The following is a 22,413-nucleotide window of genomic DNA, read 5'->3' on the forward strand; positions in this document are numbered from 1 at the left end:
TCTCAGTAGTTGTACCTTATACATTTCGCGCTTGACACATTTTTAATATAGATTGAGAATAATTATTATGCCTTATGATGTTTATTAAAAGAAAATAATTCTTCCCTCGTTAAAACTTGAAGATGTGCATAATCAATTAATTTATTGTCTATACATGGGTACTTATATTTACAACAAATATTAAAAATAATGTTAGATGTTAGAATGAAAATTACATTATATTTCAGCGTTAGCGAAGACAATCGCAACTATTTAATGCCTACCAGTAGAAATATTACCGGGTATAATAATTATTATGCCATACTCTTTTATAGCCTGATTTCATTATATCGTCTGAAAACATTTTTTATACTTGTAGTTAAGTAAATAGTTACGGAATGCAAAATAATGAATTAACGTAACTAAAATAATTATCGTCTATCGAATATATTTAAGAAAAAAGTTTTTAATTTATTATAAAAAAGTAAATGTAATAAACGAGAAGTGCACGTGTTGGCAATGAATTATTTGAAAATGTGCGAAATCCCTGGATTAATAATGAAACTAAATAGTTATGGAATTGTTCTAAATCTTACAACAAAAGGTTTCAGCTAATAATTAATTATTCTATAGGATATATCGATTTTATATGATTAGTATTAAAATATTATTAATATGACTAAAAAAACTTTGTTCTGAATTGTTCATTTTTCCCGTTAATATTTAAGGTATTTCAAAATTACGCGATTTTCTCATATTTTTTGTTATACAATTGTCTGTTGGCAACGTAACGGGCCGGTATCATTAACTACTAGGATAATTTGATAAGTAATGTAAATGCAATAATGAAAGAATAAAAATATTGAGAAACAATAAATACCCCACATTTTATTTCAATTCTTCAAACGAGAAAATATAAAGTTACCATTCGGTATATTGTTTACTTTGCATTATTGGCATGTTGTTAAAAAAACGATCGTAGCTATTTTAATCCGTAGGTAAGTAAATTAGAAATACAATCATACCATATATTTATATAAAGGCATTAGTAATTCAAAATTAGGTTGGTCGGCAGGTGCTCGTAAGTATGCATAACTAGGGCTTGAAATGGACCGGAGGGCACCGGAGCACCGTTCTGGTTCGTAAAATCGGTAAAATTATCGCTCTGTCTCGTGAAAAATATAATTTGACCGCCTGACCTAGATAAGCCATATAACAAAAAAATCTAACACACTTATTTTTATAAAATATACATAAAATTTGATAACTATGTTAATATCTTCAGAAAATTTTCCATTTCGAGCGCTGGTCATACCTATCAAATATCGGATAATAATGATAGCCATATTATCAAATATGTAATACCAATCAATATCACATTAATGTTCTTATATCTAATAACATTAGATCATTACTCTATCTGAAAAACGCGACATTTTTTATCTCAATGCTATACGGATTTATATTTACTGTACAACAACTCATGGTTAACTGTGATAAGGCGAAATATAACACGTACAATTTACATGTAACGCAATCGTTAAAATATATTATGAATTCGGATAGGCATCGGCCGAAGGAAATATTTTTTCGGATGTTACTGAAGCGATAGTGGAAAAGGTTATTTAGAATATTTTGAGATATTGCTCAATAAAAATGGCATAATGGCCTTCAAATATCGTTTAATAAAATATGAAGAGCTTACCTTAAAAATAATTACAAGATAAAAAGAACTTTTTATATACTACGTTTTTAAATTTTCTGTTGAATCATAATAAACTTGACAATTCTATGTATTAATAATTTAGGACAAATAAGGCAATTGTCAACAAATCATTGTTTTTCTATTTTGCAACAAACAAATAAATATAAAATACTGAAATGTCATTTTGATTTCCATAGTAACGCATGTATATATTAATAATTTAGTTGCTAGGACCATCCCCTTAGCAACCAATAATAGTGGATTGGATTACAGATTTCTTCCGAAATAACTTTTTATACAAAACAGAATTTACCGAAAATGAATTTAATTCTACTTAAAGATGGCTAAAAGTATTAAAAGAATGCATTGGCATCGTGTTCTGATATATTCTAAAAGTTTCAAATGTCTAGCTAGTCGGGAAGTTATTTAAAAATCAATTGCAAGATTTTTACTGGATAAACAACCACTGAACAAACAAGAATACGAGCTAAGAAAAACGTGGTAATAAATAAAATTCCATCGACCAAAATATTTGTTCGTTTGTCTTACTTATCAAACCAGCCTCGTATACTTTAATATGATTATGATTGCGTAAAAACCTAACATGGACGATGGCACTTTCTTTTGCCTGTCAGCTTGTGTCAAGTATATTGACGGTTAGTCAACAACGGAGGATATTAAATTACTTTCTTGTTTGCTCTGTCGAGTGGTTAAATTGTTTACAGAAAAATCACATACTTACCGTACGGTTTCGAACTCTGTTTACTTATTCATTTAAAACTAAGCTTGTCTTCTTAATGAGGTACACTTTGAGATTACTGATTACAAATTAATTATTTACAGATAGAATTTAAACATTTTTTTAACTTGAGAAAGTCGATTATATTTAGGTTAAAATTCATTACATGTTTATAATTAATTAATATTGTTGACATTGTACATAATTATACTGGTCAAAATAATTTAAACACCACTGATAACATATCAATCATCACATATATTATAATGTATTATCACAATCATCATCATTTATGGCACTGCAACCCTTGTCGGGTGTTGGTCTCTTTCAAAAACTTTTTCCATCCTGGACGATTCAGCGCTGACACTTTCCAGTTGTTTTGACCGAGCATTTTTAAATCTCTCGTGGCGCAGTCCAGCCATTTCAATTTCGGCCGTCCAAGTCTTCTCTTGCCATCGGGGGTACCTATATCCTCCGCAATTTTATGCACGTGGCCGATCCAGTGCAGCCTCTGCATTTTCATATGCCACGTGATATAGTATACTTTTTAATACTGATTGCCTTTTCCAAGCTACAAGGAAAATCCTTATAAAAGTATGGATGAGGCCTATACATAATATTATGTCCAGTCTTAGAGCTAGGGTTGGCAACTTTCAGAAAAGTCTGGTGATGGAAAATTAATGAGCTTTCTTTAACTTTTCCGAACAAAATATTTAAGAGGTCTAGGTTCAAAGTCGAGAGTTTTTTTAGTTCTTCTGGCCAGATTTATTAAATATTTCTTACGGGATGTTTAAGGCTTTACGTTTACGGTGAGAATCGATTTTGAAGAGCTTCCGTTTATTGATTGGGTTTTCTAAAAATTCGGGATATTGTGCATCTCGGGTAAGTTCCAACCGAGATCCTAGACAAGGACTTTAATTCCGGAACGATTCCAGCCAACCCGAGACAATTGGCAACTCTGCTTGGAGCGGAAAAGGATTCAAACATAATATACCTAACTCAGTGGCGAGGGGTGGAGGTAGGCTGTCAAGATTCGACATATATATAGTTCATACTAAGCTTTGTCTGTCATACTTATTTGTTTTCATTGAACTAAGAATACGATTTACACATGGTGCCGGTTTTAAAAAATTTAAAACAATTAAACCCTGCCTAAACCAAACCATAATAGTTTAGATATTGGCGATCCGAAAAAAATAGTGACACTATTTCAGTCACACTAATTAGTTTTCGTTGAATTAAGAAGACATATTATTACAAACAGTGTCAGTTAGTTTTTTTTTTAATTCATTAAGCCCTGCCTAACCAAAACAAGATCGATAAAAAATATTCTTTCATCTATAATATTTCTAAAATTACGTATGGTTTAATGGCATAATTTTAGATATTTTATAGATACACGAATATTTTTTATACTACTATAGCTTGGATTAAGCGAGGATTTATTTTAAAAACTATCAAACACCATGTACAGTGTAAAACGTTGCAGTCATAGTTCAATGAAAACAAATACGTATGAATGACGAATTTTAGTGTGCCACCGTTCGTCACTGACCTAACTACTTCGTATGAAAAGTTATAAGCATTTCATTCTTGTCATCGTATCACACGCAGGGAACTCAGAAATCTGTTCTGTGATCACACGCCATGGCCTCCCGTGTATAAAATGTTGTTAATGTTTTCATAGAAATCTATACAATTTTACTGATTTTGCCTCCTCCTCCTTCACTGTTCCTCGCAATTTTGAAGGAGGCCAAGACCTGCCAAGGGCTGTAGTGCCACAAATTATGATCTTATTATAGAATACTAAAACTGATCAGGTATGTAGAATTTATCATATTTTTTCTTGCACTTTCTTCTTAATTATGAATTCAATACTATTAAAATATTTAACAAATTCCTCTCTTTATCAGACTTCCCAATAAATGCAATAAAATTGATATTCTCATATCAGAACAGAAAAATCGATATTCTTATTTTAGAACAAAAAGTATTATCTTATCAGGCTATTTTTAATCATCCATTAAACGTTTTAAAACCTTTAAAAAATTATCATTCTAATGTTTTTATAAGGGGTGGGTATACTTTTAATATTGTTAGTTTAATCTTAAAAAAAACTACCTGAAATCCTGTTGAGGTGACGAATAAATTAATGTGAAGAATTTTTAAAGCCATCGTTTTAAATTCGTTAAGTGAGAAAAGTATGATAAGATCAGGACAAACGTTTCTTGTGTACGGAAGCTTAACATAAATTCTTTCGCTTCTGTTTTATAATCATTTTTCATGTCACCTTTTCAAACTGGAGATATCTATCTTTTCCTTAAATTCTTATAAACTATATAGCGTATTATTTCAGTATTGATTTCATGATTTTTATTAAAATTATACTACTTATAATTTGAAAAACCGGACCGAAGATTATACCTAGCTAAGGATGCAGTGCGGTAACCTGTTCAAAATAAAAATGACGATTTTCGATTGCATATTATTATTTCGTTCACATTATTACCAATTCAATATGCTACAATCACAGAACAGATTAATAAATATAATTCCGATGGGCTATACCTCTATACACTACATTTCGTCGCAGAGTTTTGAATGTGTGAGTGTCCTAAATGAACCACGAATTATAGAAGTTCGATAGTGTGTGTTGCAATTTTCAAATACAATACATCAATATTGAATAAGCGTCAATGCATAAACCGAGAGCAGTTGTCAGAACGAGGCATAAGCGTACGCGTCCCATATTCTTCCACACTCGAGATCGGTTGCCTGTTACTCCACACCCGTTAGGCATTTCCCTGAGTCCCTGGCTGCAATAATCGTTTTTACACACAGTTTACCATATTGCAATCGAAGTATTAACAATAAGTTTATAGTTTCGTATCACGGCCTGAGTGTAGTGTGCTTTGGACTAACATTATTTTGCTTTTCAACACATAGATAATAATTTATTATTCAAACTGTACCTACCCGCATCTATGGCAATTATATAACCCGGTGAAATATGATAATTGAATTGTTTGTCAATGAATACAATTATTGTTTAATTTAAATCGTTTACTAATGCATTCATATATTAGAATAACATAATATTTAAAATATATAAAACGTTACTTATCTTCCAATGAATTAACATTAAAATAGTGTGTATATGTTTTATTTTACCAACAAGAGAGTTAAGAAATATTTTCAAATTAAATAGATAGTAAAAACACTATTTTATTGCTATTTGGTTTTTAATATATCTTTCAAAATAGGAATCTAAAATGCCTTGAATTTTGATTAATACCTTCAAAGGGTACTAAAATAGCAGAACGTATGACACAAATAAATTTATTGCTGTTTAAATTTTAAGAGGTTTATTTTAAATGCTAAATACCGATATTTAACATCTATTAAAACGCATAAGAACACAACATTATAAACAGACCTAAGAGGAAATTGGCAATAAAATGTAGTCATAACTGCTATTAGACTAATCTATATTTTTTATTATGATTAAATAGTCATTATTACTTAATCTAATATGATAATCGTGATTAACAAATTGATTTCATTAAAACGCTATTTATTTAAATAATAACTAAGCTCTATAGGTTTTGTTGTTTGACGATGATTTTTTTATTGTATAAATGTCGATCTGGACGAGATAAAGTTATTTGAACGACCTTTAATAAAATAAATATCGTTAATGACCCTACCTGTCCACTCTATAAAAAAAACAAAGGTAATAAATCACACGGCGCTCGCATTGCCCCTCGGCTCTTGTGTTATTGGTCGAGTTAAATTGTGTCGTGAGAATTTTGTCTGTTCATCATAAATAAAGCTGAAGTTCCACTTGACAAAAGCTCTATCTGACTATTTTTTTTAATCGACACTTCTAAAGTTGTAAAAGTCGTTATAATAATAAGTAGGTACTTATCGTTATTATTTATTTTGCCAAATTTACTTTTACTAGCAAGATCGATCAACTGCTGACAGGATGAGACCTCTAATAATTCCTTAAACTCCTCTATGGATATGTCCATTACCTAAGTTTTTCGCAGCCACTGAATTTAATACCACGTGAATCAACCCAGTGACGTCCATAAGCAAAATACCACCCTTAAGTGGGCTTAGAATGCTGTCTTCTTATATTTTTTAATTTCATTTTGTCTGCAAATTAGTTAGGTACCTACCTACCTTCTTTCCACAGAACAGATTAATAAATAAAATTCAAATAGACTATACCCCAATACATTTTGAAGCATGGTTTTGAATGGTGAGTGTCCTACAAAAATGAAACACATAATATTTATAGACGTGTAATAGTGTGTGTTGCAACTTTCAAATACACCAATATTGAACGAACGTCAGTGCATAAACCGAGAGCAGTTGTCAGAACGAAGGATATGTGTATTCTTGACACGTGTTTAAGTTTATCTCATTTATTTCATACACGAGATCGATTACCTGTTTCTCCACACCCGTTAGGTATTTCAGTTCCCATTAATTTTGTGTTCCCTCCTTCTTACCTGTTTTATTATTTATGTACGGCTATCTTAATTTGACAAATAGGCAAAAAATCTTAAATTTACATAGGTACACGCCATCTACTGAGAATTTGAGGATCTCCACTAAATCTCCTCTCAAATAGTGATAGTTTTAGTATGTGGCGCTGACGGGTTTTTAGGCACCCAGTGACGTCCCGTGGGGGTAGGCAGATTGAGCGTCGCTTGGGGGCGGCAGTTACTCGAAGGGTGGCAAATCGAGGAGAATCATTTGGATACTAGAGAAATAGTAATAACGAAAATATCTTTCCATTGAAAAATTCAACTCAATAGTTGGTAACAAAATGACGTATTAATTAACATAAAAGGTTTAACAAGACTGCATTTTTTTGTCGGGTTCGCTACGTCTAGTTTACATCCGTCGCCCTTAGACGTCCATTGTGATTATTGTGAAAATAAACGACACGGATGATAAAAAATACTGTATAAAAATGAGGTGGCATTTTGGCACTGCCCAGGGGCGGCATTTTGTCTAGGGACGCCACTGTATGCCACTTATGGGTAATTGCAACAAAGGTTATGTGGTCAAGATTTTTTATTCTTTGCTTATTTTTAAAAGTAAGTTGTCGATTTTTTCTAATGAAGAGACCGCATCGTATAATTGGAAATCGCCGCTACTCTCAAAAGCTGTACTATTTGTATTCGTCCCTTCATTTTTCATCCTTAATTATGTGCCACCCGCATGACCTGCCTACCCCCATGGGACATCGTTGAATCAACCGTTCACTCAACAAAATAATTCACACCCACCGTCCACGTGTATCGACATTACCCACGTGTGCATAATTAATAAGTGAGGAGTGCGGGAACCTAACATCAGTATCAATAGATAAACTTCAACATCAGGGTTAGTGCCAGTGATCCCACACTTTGCCATTCCTACCCGACCATACAGACCATTAAATTGAATAGCATGACTACATATGAAGTTTGCAAAATATAATTACAATAGTATATTATTTGCGTTGTAAAATACCACCTCATAGGTTATTATTTATTAATATTATATTCATATGTCTTGGGTCACACTAATGACTTAAAAAAAATCATATTTTACGGCAACTCATTATATTTCTTTAGGCCATCTCTTAATATTACTTTAATAGCGTGGACATTAAGAAATGTATGAATGAATAGTTGAGTGATTTTTTTCCTCCGTGTGACTTCTACTTACTAAAAGTTCAATTCAATAGAATTCTATGGGTTTCTTGTTCTGTCCTTTTACCATTCTTGGACTTTAAAATGTCCTCTATGAATACCTGGAAAATATAATATCATTGTTGTCGATAAATAGTTATATAATATATTTTAACTGAGATTGAATATGAAAGGTGTTTTATTTTGCAATTACCACAAGATGCTATGCTTTAGGTCTTAGGGGGTTTATTTACTTTTTAAAAGCTTTGTTTAGATGCTTTCCTGGTAAAAGAACATCTGAGATAAGGGATGCCTGATGGGGGTAGGTAGGTTCCAATGAGTAGAAGGATTTTATGCGTGATAAAGTAGTCCCATTTTATTTCCCTTAACCATCAAAAAGATACAATAGTTAAAACAGATTCGTACAATGAGATTAATGAATTTTACAATTAATAATTACTAATTACTTAATAGTACACTCTGTCTGGAGATTCTTGTAACCCCTACACATCTTTAACAATCAGTGGCGAAGTGTGATTTTTGGAAATATGTAGGGTATAGATAGGGGAAGGCCTTAAATATCATTTATGACGTATCCCCCTAGTATGTGAAATATCTACCGCATTACCTCATTGGGTGTGCTTATTCGCTTTCTTCTTCGAATCATTGTGATACTATCAGGCCGCTTACCATCTTGTATGTAGACTCCAAGAGTTTAAAAAATATTTTAATTAAATAATAATGTCATTATAATACAATAATATATTATTACTTCTTTTTTTTGTATATCAAATAAACATAAATAGTGAACACTATATGCGGAATTAATTGAGTGCGAAAGAAGAAAAACAATATTCATTAATGTTTCCTGTTGAATTCAACATGGCAATTTGTTTAATTCAATCGATTGATAAAATCCACGAGCCCAATAAACAAAAAATCTTCTCTTCGATAGCATCTGCCGTCTATTTCGGTCAATACGGCCATCATTGGAAGACATCTTGCTTAATTAGATGTTGTTATTATACAAATAAAAAATACCCATGGATATTGATTGAAAAATACTAATATAATCTTGTGCATATCATGTTTTTTTGTATGTTAACACTTCGTGTTGGAATTGTTTTTATGACACAAGTAGTCAAAATTAGCACGGATTGCGAGTATTATTAAACTTGCTGTTAGGTGCCGAATAAATGCCTAAATATTGGTTAGGTTAGGTTTTGTTTTAGCTATATTCCCCTTCCCCTTCTCTAATTAATTTTCTTATACCCCTTTTCCTACCTTACCCAACCCTATAGGCAACGTTAATCGATGCAAAATGTAACAATTTAATAGCAGAATCAAGCAGATGCCTCCGCAATTTTGTCGGGACTTCTTCTTAAGGATTATGACATGGACCCCTTGCCATTCATTTCATGAAAGTTACTTTCTAACGTTTATATTGACTTAAGTAAGAGGAACTACGCCACAATTTAAATCATGGGAAATCACATCTTCTTTTTATTTCATTCATTCGGCAAGCCATGAGTGACGTAATACGAATATCAAATGATGCAACCAGTTCATGCGGGTTTCCTCGCGGTTATTTTTTAAATGACTTTCACGTAACGTGAGTAAGGAAGTAAAAATGGTAATGAGTACATAATGGTTCTCCTTCAAAATCTCAAGGAAATATTTATATTCGGTACCTCGAACTGAATGCGAACATGCTTTTTCAACAATCAATATTCATATGGGGTGCGATCGGCCAAAATCCACCATGCGATCGACGCGTTGGACATGTTCAGTATCAGTGGCGGGCTTAGGAACGTGGAGGTTCGAAGCACTGACTGATTTTGAGACCCCAACGATAAAAAATGCAATAAGCACCAGAAATCACCTTTGATCAAAATTAATTATTACTGAGGATGCCAGTGACACAAATAATTTTAGTGATTTACTTTTTTGCGTATAAGTAGGTACGTATCTGTTTAAGTGATTATGTCATGGACCCGTTTGATGTTGATTGAAAGAATTTTGTTATGCTTTGAGCAATGTCTTATAGGTACTCTTCTTCTTCTTCTTCTTCCACGGCGCTAGTATCCCGGGGTGGGATTTAGCCTCCTCCACAACTGCTCTCCACTCACTCCAGTCTCTCGCCACACTTCTCCAGTTACCGGGTCTTCCTATATGAAGCCAGTCCACTTCTACGGCGTCAGCCCATCTCCTTCTTGGTCGGCCTCTGGGTCTCTTCCGTTGGGGTAGCCACTTCGTCATGATCCTTGGCGCTCTAACTTCAAGCATTCTCTCCACATGTCCCGCCCATCGTAGTCTTTGGGACTTGTAGTATCTTATGATTGTTTGCTGTTCAATCAGCTCTTCCAACTCGTGGTTCATTTTTATTCTGTAGTTCCCATTATGGGTACTCAATTTGGGTGAAATACACAATATCTTTTGGAGATTTTGGTATAATTTAGTAATTAATAAATCTTCTGATGAATCGATTACGTTATCTGTGTTAAATAAAATCGCCCAGTCCCTGCTTGCTATAGAGAGATTAGTTTAGATTAATCAAAATGTCCATACTCAATATCCTCAATATTATGTTCTACGTATATCCTGTTGAGCTACAATATTCATTGACACTGAAAGGTTTATTATTGAATTTAATCAAAACTGTGTGTAGTTAAATATTCATTAAATAGATTTATTTATGGTTCATTCAAATTAACCTTTTTTAGCGATGCAAATTTGATTTTTTTTCTTTACAAATAAGTTTTGTCCTCAGTTTGGATCATTAAATATTAAATACGACTCGCTTACGATTATATCGGGCTATTTTTTAACATAATATTCTCGCTATCGGAAAGATGCTCTCAAACATTTTTGACTTTTGCGTCACCAACGTTTGTTCACAGTGTTTCGCACCCACTCCGACTAGGCCCTATGGCAACCAACGATAGGTACATCATATTTTGAAAGATGAAAAACACTCTTAAAAACGACTATTAATAACTCTTTAACCATTCAACTACGCCAAAGAATAAAATTTACACAAGTTAACAAAGAATGAAGAAAAAAGCTACAAATCGGTTTAAGGGAAGCCAGGCGGGAACCGGGCTAATTTTCATATCATTCTGATGTTGGCAAAATTCATGAATTCAAGAATGAAAACTTAACCTTAATCTAACAAATAATCCAGTATACCTATCGGCTATTTTCAAAATTCCTCTGCCGCTGGCTTCCCTTAAACCGACAAGAATCGAAATAAATTCTGTGTTACAATCAACTTCTTTCTTTCACCCTTTTATTAACACAAGCATCTAAAAATGACCCTCAAGAAATATCACCACCATTCAACTTGCCGGCGAGATCACCGGTATTTTTTTCACTGCGCCAAGAGATAATAAATAATACCTCAATAAATAATATGATATCCATTAGATTTATATTTATATACTGTATATCAGTGGCGAAGGGTGGAGGTAGGCTATTTAGATTTGATATAAATAGTGCACATTAAAATTTGTCAGTCATATTTATTTGTATTCATTGAATTAAGAATACAATTTGCCGATAGTGTTAGTTTGTTTTTGAAATTTAATTAAACCATGCCTAAACCAAACAATAATAGTTTAATGCTATGGGCGATCTGACAAAAATGGTTTTTCGGTCATACTTATTTATTTTTTGTTGAATTAAGAATACATATTACAAATGGAGTTGGTTGGTTTTTTAAAAGTCATTAAGCACTGCCTAACTAAACCATAATCGATAAAAATATTCTTCTATCTATATAATATCTAAAATTATGTGTGGTTTAATGGCATAATTTTAGATATTTTATAGATAAACGAATATTTTTTGACTGTCATCTCCTATGGCTTGGATTAAGCAGGGTGAATTTTAAAAACTACAAAGTTTAGTGTTCACTGTTTATGTCGGATCTTAACAGCCTACCTCCACCCATCGGCACTGGAACCTAATATTATGAATTTTGATTATTAAAAGAGAGGAAATACACATAAATACACATGATAATACTGATATACTGTAATTGATTGATAAAACAGTTCTTCATAATATGTTAATTAATACATTCAATAGTATCTAAAGATATTTAAAAAAAGTGAAAGATAATATCGTCTCTGTTCTGGCAGAACACACTAACTGGAAAATACTAGTTTTGAGTAATTTGACTTTGAAGTTGTTAAATGTTTGAAATGGTCTTTCATGTGAGTTTAAGTAATCGTAAAATGGATGACTTTAAAATAAAGACTGTTTATTTATTAAGAAGGTTTCCAGACGGTAAAGTTTGAAATAAGGAACATGTCGGTATAGCTAACTCAATATGTTATTTTTTCGAATTAGTGTCTTCTACCAGAACAGTGACGATATTACAATTGAAAAAAACGTTATAAATGTGTGAATTCGTTAAAGGATCTCATTTGTATATTACATATTATTTAATGGTAATGTTTATCATTAAAAAATATTTTTTTTAGTTGTTTCTAACGAACAAAAACGATTTTTGACTAGTTCATAGTTTAAATGTTTTTATTTTTATTTATTTAAAAAACAAAAGATACATTGGTTGTTGGAATGTAAGGTTTATATTTTATTTTTTTATCGTGGGGGCCTCACAATCAGTAACAGTTCCTCGAGCCACCGAGTTCTTCAACCCACAACTGATCGAATCTTTCTAATATAACAGAAACAATTGTATTTCTTCACAATATCTAGAATTTAAGGGATGAAATTTTCGTCCATCTCGTGCAACAATTCGTGTCACTATAACATTTACAAAGTGATGTAAAAATAAATCAAATCTGTTTTTTAGAAAATATCTACTTTAGTTAGATTTCTACTGAGTTGCATATTGAATAATCTTTTGGTCAATCTTGCAATCAAAATTTATTTAAATTTAAACTTTATCAAAAGTATATAAAAACATCGTTAAAAAACTACATAAATTTAGATAACAAAGAGTCGCGATGCAGGTATTAACTTAGAAAGCTGCCAAGTGGGCTTCACAGATCCTCTAGATTAAACTGTAAGAATAAATTTATTACAAAAATATTCCTCTGATTTTTTTTCTTAGTATGTAAGTGCTTATATCAATGTTAACTGTAGTGTTATTTTTGGTGTTATAATGTATAATTCCACGCTTGAAGATAATCCCAGTTAGTATATAAGTTACCAACACTGACATATTAAAATACTAAATAAAAGGTTTCTCAGCACAGGAAAATCTTTAAAAAAAATGAATCAATGAGCATGCTTACGATTTCAGAATAAATTAAATAATGACGAGACATATTTTATATGTAAAAAAAATGAACAACCAACCGTAACTACGTGACTACAACTTATGAGGAATCTTCCTTTGGTTGCACCAGTATCGACAATACGTAATTCAATATATGTATATATTATAATTATATATTTAGATTTCCATTCCTTTCCGAATTTATCTGACATTATTGGCATCTATGATTAGTTTCCAGATGCACAGAGGGTGCAAAAGCGTATTCGGATAATTAATGTACCAGCAGATAGATTCACAGGCATATGACTGTCAACGAAAAGTCGCTGTCTTAAAGTAACAGGAAATTGTTTGCAAAGTACGAAAGAGATACTATTAAATAGCATGTCCCACACCAAAACTACATTTGCTCATATAGAAAGCATTACTGAGCAGCCAGTATGTCATTAAATTTATTGATTATACTGTCATATCATATGAATAACTTGAAACAATTAAGGACCACAGAATATATGAACCGCACGTCACTGATATATATTATATATAAATACTTTAAATTCACATAAACACAAATATCTTTCGAAAGAATCATTATATTGCTTGATTCATATTGTGTTTGTTATGAAAACAAGTGTCTCAAAAACCTGAAAATTTTGTGTTTCACTCGTGTATCCATTTAACCCACGAAATGCAGCGTTTTTCTGTGCTAAGTATAACGCCGATCTGCTGTTCATAGTATTTGGAAAACGTATAAAAATCAAATTTCGAAAAAACCCATATTGACAATCGTTTTATTTATTAACTACTTAAAGTTGAATACTGTCCCTGATAATAATTATTATGATTATTGGATAATTATGCTTGATTTGAACCGTATGACTAAACAAAGACGTAATATGCAGAGACAGGGGCTGTTTAGTTTAGTATTTAGTAGAACGACTATCCAGTTTTTCATTTGGTATTTTTTTATAAAGAGAGTACATGCTGTTAGAGTATACGCTTCATAACTTTGCACTCCGGCTCTAGAATGAAAATGATGTAATTAATATATTCTAAAAGCATTTGTGTGCCCTTGTACCCTTGTGGCACAGCCTCAAGGCCTGCGGCGGTGCTACAAAAGCGACCTACGTGCTGAAGGTCTGACATGGCGGGAGGCGCAGGAGTTACCGATGGACCGAGGGAAGTGGCGCCAACTTGTGCTTGCCCTATGCCCCAATGCTGGGGCGTGACAGGGTGGAGGAAGAAGATTTTTTTTTTATTACTACATGTACTGAATATCATTTGATCTAATTTTATGCGAGATAATCAGACAAATAATAGGCGTATCAGTGTAGTAAAAAGTAAAAAGTTATAAAACGTATACTCTACCATCGTATTGAGAGATCAATGACACATGTGAATCAATTTGTACTAAAATAAATGTGTTCGAAAATGTAATGTCGGTTGTCGATTATCTACCCCACGATTCAAGATGTTGTCGAGTTTCCTGCCATTACCCGCTAAGTACCATACGCTTTTGTATCACAATTCATAATGTCAGTAATTACTATATAATCTTGAAATGAAATTTTATTAATTTAAAAAAATAATATTGCACCAAAAGATATGGGATAAAATCTTAACGTATACATACAGAGTTTTTCTTAACGTGAAAGTGAAGTTAGAAAATAATATGTGACTAAGGCGTAAAGCCCACTTAACGCAGCGAGTGGGCCACTCGCGCAAAATTTAACAAGTGGCGCGGAAATCATCGAAAATACAACGTAATCAAATACGCCAGCGCACACTGGATTTGACGATGAATTGTGCCCGCCCGCCCCATGATTCACCGTTGTGTGGCTTGGTCGCTGTGGCGGCACGAATTAATGAAAATACAACGTAGTCCATTCATTGAATACGGCAAGCAAAATCACGCTTCTGGAAGCGTCGTCGATAGATGGGCGAGAAGGCATTATTTAATAACAGTGAACTCATTGTTTAGTTATTGCGTGTCCGATATTTTGCTGGTAGAATGATGTCATCGTGAATATTAATTACAAGCCCCGAGAAATTTAATAATATTTTTATTGCTTTGTTATGAGAGACGCTGATAATAATAATTATTTTGTGCTTCTTGTGCCCCTCATTACATAGGTGAAGGGTAATGCGCGGGTGGAAGGGGGCCTACTTCGTAGAGAGCGCACCGAGCGCCGCTTTGGTGGGCTTTATGCCTGAGGCTTAGTAACAAGATATTTCATTTTGAAGATTCATTTGCCGCAAGCTTCACACTTTTAGTATAAAAATATTTACAAGAACTGCACCAAAAATCCTAAAAGTAGGCTCTTGGAAAAGTAGGAAAATATTTTAACCCAAAAAAAAGATTAAAACTAATCATTTTTACCAGAGGCTTGGAGCGGATCCTTTTTTGAGTTGCTCCGCTCCGGGACCTAATACTTGCTCCAGCTCCGCTCCAGAGTCTGCTCCGCTCCGATGAGTACAAATTTTTAATTGGTATTATAATATCTACCCATACAAATGTTAAAAAATAAGTAGTTTTTAAATAAGATTTATTATTTTCATTATTAATTTTATTAAACAGTGACCGACAGTAAATCGTCTTTCATTATCTGCCTGTTCCGTCAAAAAAGTGAAGTTATTTATCACTCGGCAGTGTTGCCGTATTTCAAATAATTCTAGTGTTACAAAGTGTCAAATATAATATTTTCATTGGATTTTAGGACAAAAATTTAATAAAAAAAAATCCGGAACAGAGGCAGCACTACAAATTGTTGATGCTCTGGGTAAAACCCCATTGCTCCAATGTTCCGTGCTCCTGGTCCGAGCTCCGCTGCGACGTTCTGATTTTTAGAACGAATAGTAAATTAAGCATTTCTTTGTAGTGTGGAAGAATTATTGTGTTGTTAAATTTTTAAAACCTCTGTGTCCTCAGCCAAATGTAATATTATGTTATCAATGAGAGAGTATGGTAAATCACTGCCAATTTTGATACTCGATCAGAGCCTACTTTAAGTTGGACACGCCTGTCTTTAGAATGGTTACCTCGCGTTAGAGAGGGTGAAGAATAATTAGTTATCATGCAGGCGGGAAATACTGAATTACGATGTCGCTGATTGTCAACAGTCGACGATCGGTGTTGTTATAAATAGCGTAGGGAAAATTAGAGTTCATTCATCACTTTTCACGCGTACCTACTGAAAAATACCTCGCAATCAAAACTTTTAATAATATAAAACGTAAGTATATTTAAAATAACAGTACAGTATAATCTCGATATAACGAACTTCGGATATAACGGATAAAATATCCCGTCAAATGTGAAAATTGTTAAAAAAAAAAACAATGTTAATGTTATACATGTTTAAATCCAAGTGTAACTGCTTGTAAACAGTGTTCTGCGCATGGTAATCTAATAACATTTTATTGACTATTTGTCAGATAGTGAAATTCAACTATATTTCACACATTTTCGTAATTTTAAAACATTGTGGACATAACAAACCTAAATTCAAGACGTTTACGACAAGAGAGAAGAAGAGAATATATATATTATAATAATAACAAAACATAAGTACAATTTTTATATAGAAAAATAAAATTTCAATGCAAAATACACAACACGTCACTGAAAATGTCTATGTCTTTGGGTAGCGCATTGACTAGTCTTGCTCCTCTCGCTAATGATACTTGATAGGTTTAAGAGAATTAATTATAAAAAGAGAGTTAATTATGAAAACAAAACAGCGGTAATTCTTATAATTACTACTTAATATTATATTGTATTTTTCTTTTATAATCATTTTCAATAACTCTCCAATATATTCTTTATAACTGTACTTAATATATGATTTAATTTATTATGCTATTTGTGTCCACCTGTTATTGGGACCTTTACATATTCTTTTATTCTATATTCTCACTAATATATTCTGATTGATCCTGTAGGTTGAAGTAAATATTTTATTTTTTTATTTTTTTTATTAAGGAAACAAACAGTTACATATTGATTACAAAAATTTAAAATATAATAATGAAAAGTTATTGCAACCAGCAAAGTTTCCTTAAATTAAAAAAATAATAAAGATATTTTAAACTACTTATTACAAGATAGCCTTTTTGTATAAAACTTATGCCGACCACATCATTGTTTGCATTAAAACCAATATTAATTTAGGTATTTATTTAATGGCAAGTAATTAACTATTAAGAAGTGGAAATTGTATAATAATATTTTAAGTGGATCTTTGAGAATATTCAAAAGTAAACCTGTCCCCCCGGTTTAAGTTTTAATTATTATTTAATGAAGTGTTTTATTTTCCATACATAATTAATATTATATTATTATTATCGAAGAATTTTGGCACCATCTATTGCGATCACAACAGGAGGGCCAGAGATTATATTATAATCTCTGATTATTTATACTACGTTTATATTACACAGTATGAAATATGATATTAATTATATTATTTTTGTGGTAATAAATTATTATTAATATGCGTGAAAGTTGCCATCGATTCGTATTACTATTTTTAATACTATTTTTTTCCGCTTCTACTCCCATAAAATGAATAAATAGTCTTAAATCACTGTTTTGTCAAAAAATATATGTTTTGAAAGTTGTTTGTTGTCTAAAGTAAAAATAGTAAAACTAATTATAAGGTACGTTCTTACAATTTTTCAAAATCTTGTAATATTATTCAAGTGCATGCAGAGTGCATAATCACGTAAACACAATACGTGACAAACTTTAATACATATTATGATACGGGTGTAAATATTAAAATTACATAATTATTATTACATGTTGTATTTAAGTTTAAGGCGAAGTCTTCACTGAGCCTTTTTTAAAGAGGCACCTAGCGGAAAAATACGAAGCTTGCAATTTGAGACATTTTTTTGATAATTTACAATTTCAACTATATTATGAATAAATATGTATCTGAAAACATTAAAAATAAAAATATTTTTTATTTTAAGTCTAAGACAAACTTACAATTGTAAAAAATGTAATAAAATGTGAATTTGTTCTATCGGTCCGCACCCTATTATTACATATATTTTATAGTCATATTTATTATTGAAATTTAGTTTATTAAGTTTTCTAAGCATCACCTAAGCGATTTTTGACAAATTCATAGTTTTAATATTTTTTATATCTATTTTAAAAAACATCGATTTTTATAAAAAATATAAATGTGTATAACTTGAAATCCTTTTTATTTATATCAAATCAATTTTTTTTATAAATATAAATTGCAAGCTTCGTATTTTTCCGCTAGGTGCCTCTTTAAAAAAGGCTCAGTGAAGACTTCGCCTTAAGGGTATTTGAAAAGCACAGCCAACGGGTTAGCGGGTTTTGAAATTTACCGTAATTTATGATCATACGTATTGACGGTTTTTGGCGTTTTTTTAAGTTCAATTTTTGGCCATCATATAGGAAACAAAAATATCCATCTAAATATATTATATCTAACTCAAAAAAATTCAAAAACCGTTTTAGGGGCTTTTGTAACTAGGCGCTTCATGTGTAGTTTAATGAAATTAATATATAATTAGGATTTTTCTTTTTCCTTAGTGAGTATGTATATAGATATTCATAATAAATAATGTTATAATTACTTATAACCATACAGGTATATCTATTGATTTCCATTTAAATCCGTTTAATTTCCATATAATCGAATCATAATAAACCGTGAATTTATTACTAATAAGGGTTTTATAAAGAATCACGGCGAGCGAGCACCGCCCTTTAGTGGTCTGGCAAAAATAAATCGATAACTAATTCGTTTTCATTTTTCGTTTTGTTATACGTCGCCATCTTTTAAAATTAAATTTTAATAAGCAAGCGCCTCGCGATGATTAGGTTCGCCGCGGTGGGTTGCTTAATTGAATCGATTTTAAAATGTATTCCGTGTGGTATAAAAAACGTTTTTGTTGTGCGGTCAATTGGGAGTAGCCGCTTAAATCCAATCCTTTTTTCATTAAATATCTTATCAACTCCTAACAAGATGGCTAAAGATGAAATAAAAACGTTAAAAATACATATTATACCTACTACAGCTTCGTAAACTAAAGAAAATCAGATAAAACCCTATTACCTCAGTGTGAACGAAAGCTGACCCCATACGTAGTAAATTTGTAATTCAGTATTTTCAGTATTCAGCGTTAGTATTTTATTGCTAATATTGCTAGGGTACCTATGTTATTGATTTTTTCACAATTGTGTTTTAAGCCCATACTGTGGAGCAGTGATTCTTAACCAATTAACGCGGGTTCCGCGGAATGGCGGAACCCTGGGTCACCGCGAACAATTTATGGGGTTCACCGAGAATTTGATTTAACTTTATAATATTGAGTAAAAAAAGTAACAATAACGGCTGAAGTTAAATTGGTGAATTGAAAGCTCAGTATAATACTGCTTACTGATGTATTATCTCTTTTGCAATTAACCTCTTTGAACGTATGACGTGTCATCACCTACCTGGATGCAGTAGCGCATTTACTATAACGCAAATGACGGAATCGATTTAAGGGCTTCAAATCAGTCATTTAACTATTATACCAAACTCATAAATGATAACTAAATATTTTATCCAGGCTGTCTAAAAAGCGTTCTTAGAGATATTAAAAAAATGCTCCAAGGGTTCCTCAAACTAAAAAAAGGTTGAAAATTACTGCTTTAGATTACTATATCGTCAGGCATTTGTGTGTTATCCTAAGACTGGGATGTCCGACCGAATTGTGATCTGGGCCAGTATACAATATTGTGTATCTGACAATAATTATTAGTAACTCCTAATTATTTTTAAAAATACGAGCCAATTGTAAGCTTCAATGGAAAGTTTACCGAATATATTTTCATATAAAATGTTAGCTGATATCAATTATATTAAACTCATTGTATAATACGCGTGTTGACAAAATAATTATTTGAATCGGACATTTTATGCATCAAAATATAGTTTTAACATGATGGTTTTTATACGATTTCGATTTTATGGTAGATATGTGATAATGAAATTTTGATTGATTTGATGAAAAAAATACAGGACATTATAATGACATAAGTATACATTTTTCTATAGGTACATTGTTCAAGCTCAGCTCTCTAAATCATGTAATGGAGTAATTGCAATCAAAAAGTTTGAAATTACAATCTAAAATCAGGCAATTCTAACTTATTTGTGCTTTATGAGCATGTTCTATAATATATCGGATAACTATGATTTGTTTTTCTGGCATACATATTTTATGTATAGATAAATAATCCGTTAATAACTCTAAATTCCTAAATTATCGACTTACCATCTTTTGGCAGCAATCCCAAGATATTTACCCTACAATCTTCATTTTCGACCTCTGAATTATGACAATATGTTATTATTTGAGACATTCGTGGTACTTTGTCGTATGTTATTGTAATAATTGGGCTATCGCTGTAAGTATTTCCCTCATTGTATAACATACTTATTTCAACCTACACCCATAGCTGTTTACAAGTGAGTAGTCCGGATTATTGCATGAAAATACATAATGTACCCGGGGATTATGAACCAAATTATCACACATTATAATTAATATATCCCCTCATATCAAAATTAATTTATAGGCTTAGCTCCATTGGTATACAACACATTGCATTATTTTAATGTGTTTTTTTATATCTTCACAGGTCCTGTCGCAAAATTGACAACATGCAGTCGAAGACCTCGCTGTCATAAATCAATACTAATTATTATTGGAGACGTTCCAGCGACAGGAAGGCAAACTAATGAATGTGAAAATGTGACAGAAACATTTTGGCCAAAAAAACAAAACACGATGAGAGTCGGCCACAGAAATGGGATCCACGAATAGACTTGCTGTGATTTTGAACGTTATTCTGATATTCAATTCATTGGGAAATTCCGCAAAGTTACTCGGTAAGTACAGCAAGGATTATCTAGTTTTATAAGATTTAAAAAAATAATAAAAATATTTTGCTATTGATGTATGAACGCTAAACCAGGTCACAGATAATTAATTATTGAAGTTCTCTATTATTCTTTACTTGACAAAAGCTGTTTTTCTCAACATCATCATCAGCGAGGGTTGAAACGCTACTGGTGAAGGTCTCCCCAGCTTCTTCCACTCTTTTCAGTCCCTAGTTTTTCGCCCCCACGTTCATCCGCGGATCTTCACGAGATCGTCGATGCAGCGGTCGATTAGTGCCCCATAGGCCAGCGCCACACTACGCGGAAATTCCGTTGCGGATCCTCCGCGACGGAACACAAATCAACCAGATCAAGACAACGGATCTTCCGCGTAATGTGCCTGATGACGGCAAATTATATGTAATAAAATGTATTGGCGTTCCGTCGCGGATCCTCCACGTTGTCCTCCGCGAAGTCGTTGTAGTCGCATATAGAAGACTTCTCGTGACGTACCTGTCATGGCGGCAACCCGTGTTTAAATAATGTATCGGCTCTCTTTTTAGATGTGACTCCTTTTCGCAATAGACCAAAAGACGTACTAATAACAATTCTAACATCACTCCTGATCATGTTAGACATATTTTTATTATAAAAACCAAACGCGCGTGTTTGAACATGTACCGTTTAAAAAAAAAATCAGTTAGGTAGATGTTCAAACACGCGCGTTAACATCATTTTACTCCCTACTTCAATTATAGTTTGTCAATTTATGGCTACGGCCGTATGTTGTAGCTTAACCACTGGGGAATGCCAAAATAAATGGCGTATTTCAAAAAAACACTACCTTATCCTTAGGTCAATAATTATTATAAAGCAATCATTATTCGTAGGATGTTTATCACACTTGAATGGTCAAAGACATAGCTTATAATTAGTATCTTTAGAATTATCTTCAAATGTGTTAATCTTGTCCATTTTTTGAATAATAAAATGCCTAATTCTTGTCAAATTTGGGATCACAGAGATTATCAATATAATTTTTTATCGTAAATATTTAACTATAATAATGTCGATATAAATTATACTAATGGTTTTATAAATGCGTTTAAAAATTAATAAACGTAAAAAATCTT

At 32.1% G+C, this 22,413-nt stretch overlaps 1 protein-coding gene across 1 annotated transcript in view; it reads left to right on the top strand.

Moving 5' to 3' along the window:
- The window catches only part of LOC147071314 (synaptogenesis protein syg-2-like), a 51,961-nt gene that overhangs the window by 8,524 nt on the left and 21,024 nt on the right, over positions 1-22,413 (top strand). Inside the window, exon 2 of the mRNA XM_085948566.1 lies at positions 21,040-21,289. Within this exon, the coding sequence (XP_085804692.1) occupies positions 21,208-21,289 (82 nt within the window). The 5' untranslated portion in view covers positions 21,040-21,207. The remainder of the gene's footprint in view (positions 1-21,039; positions 21,290-22,413) is intronic.

The sequence above is a fragment of the Rhyacophila brunnea genome, unplaced genomic scaffold (assembly GCF_057557595.1).
Source record: "Rhyacophila brunnea isolate RB1 unplaced genomic scaffold, BYU_Rbru_1.0 scaffold_20, whole genome shotgun sequence".
NCBI lineage: Eukaryota > Metazoa > Arthropoda > Insecta > Trichoptera > Rhyacophilidae > Rhyacophila > Rhyacophila brunnea.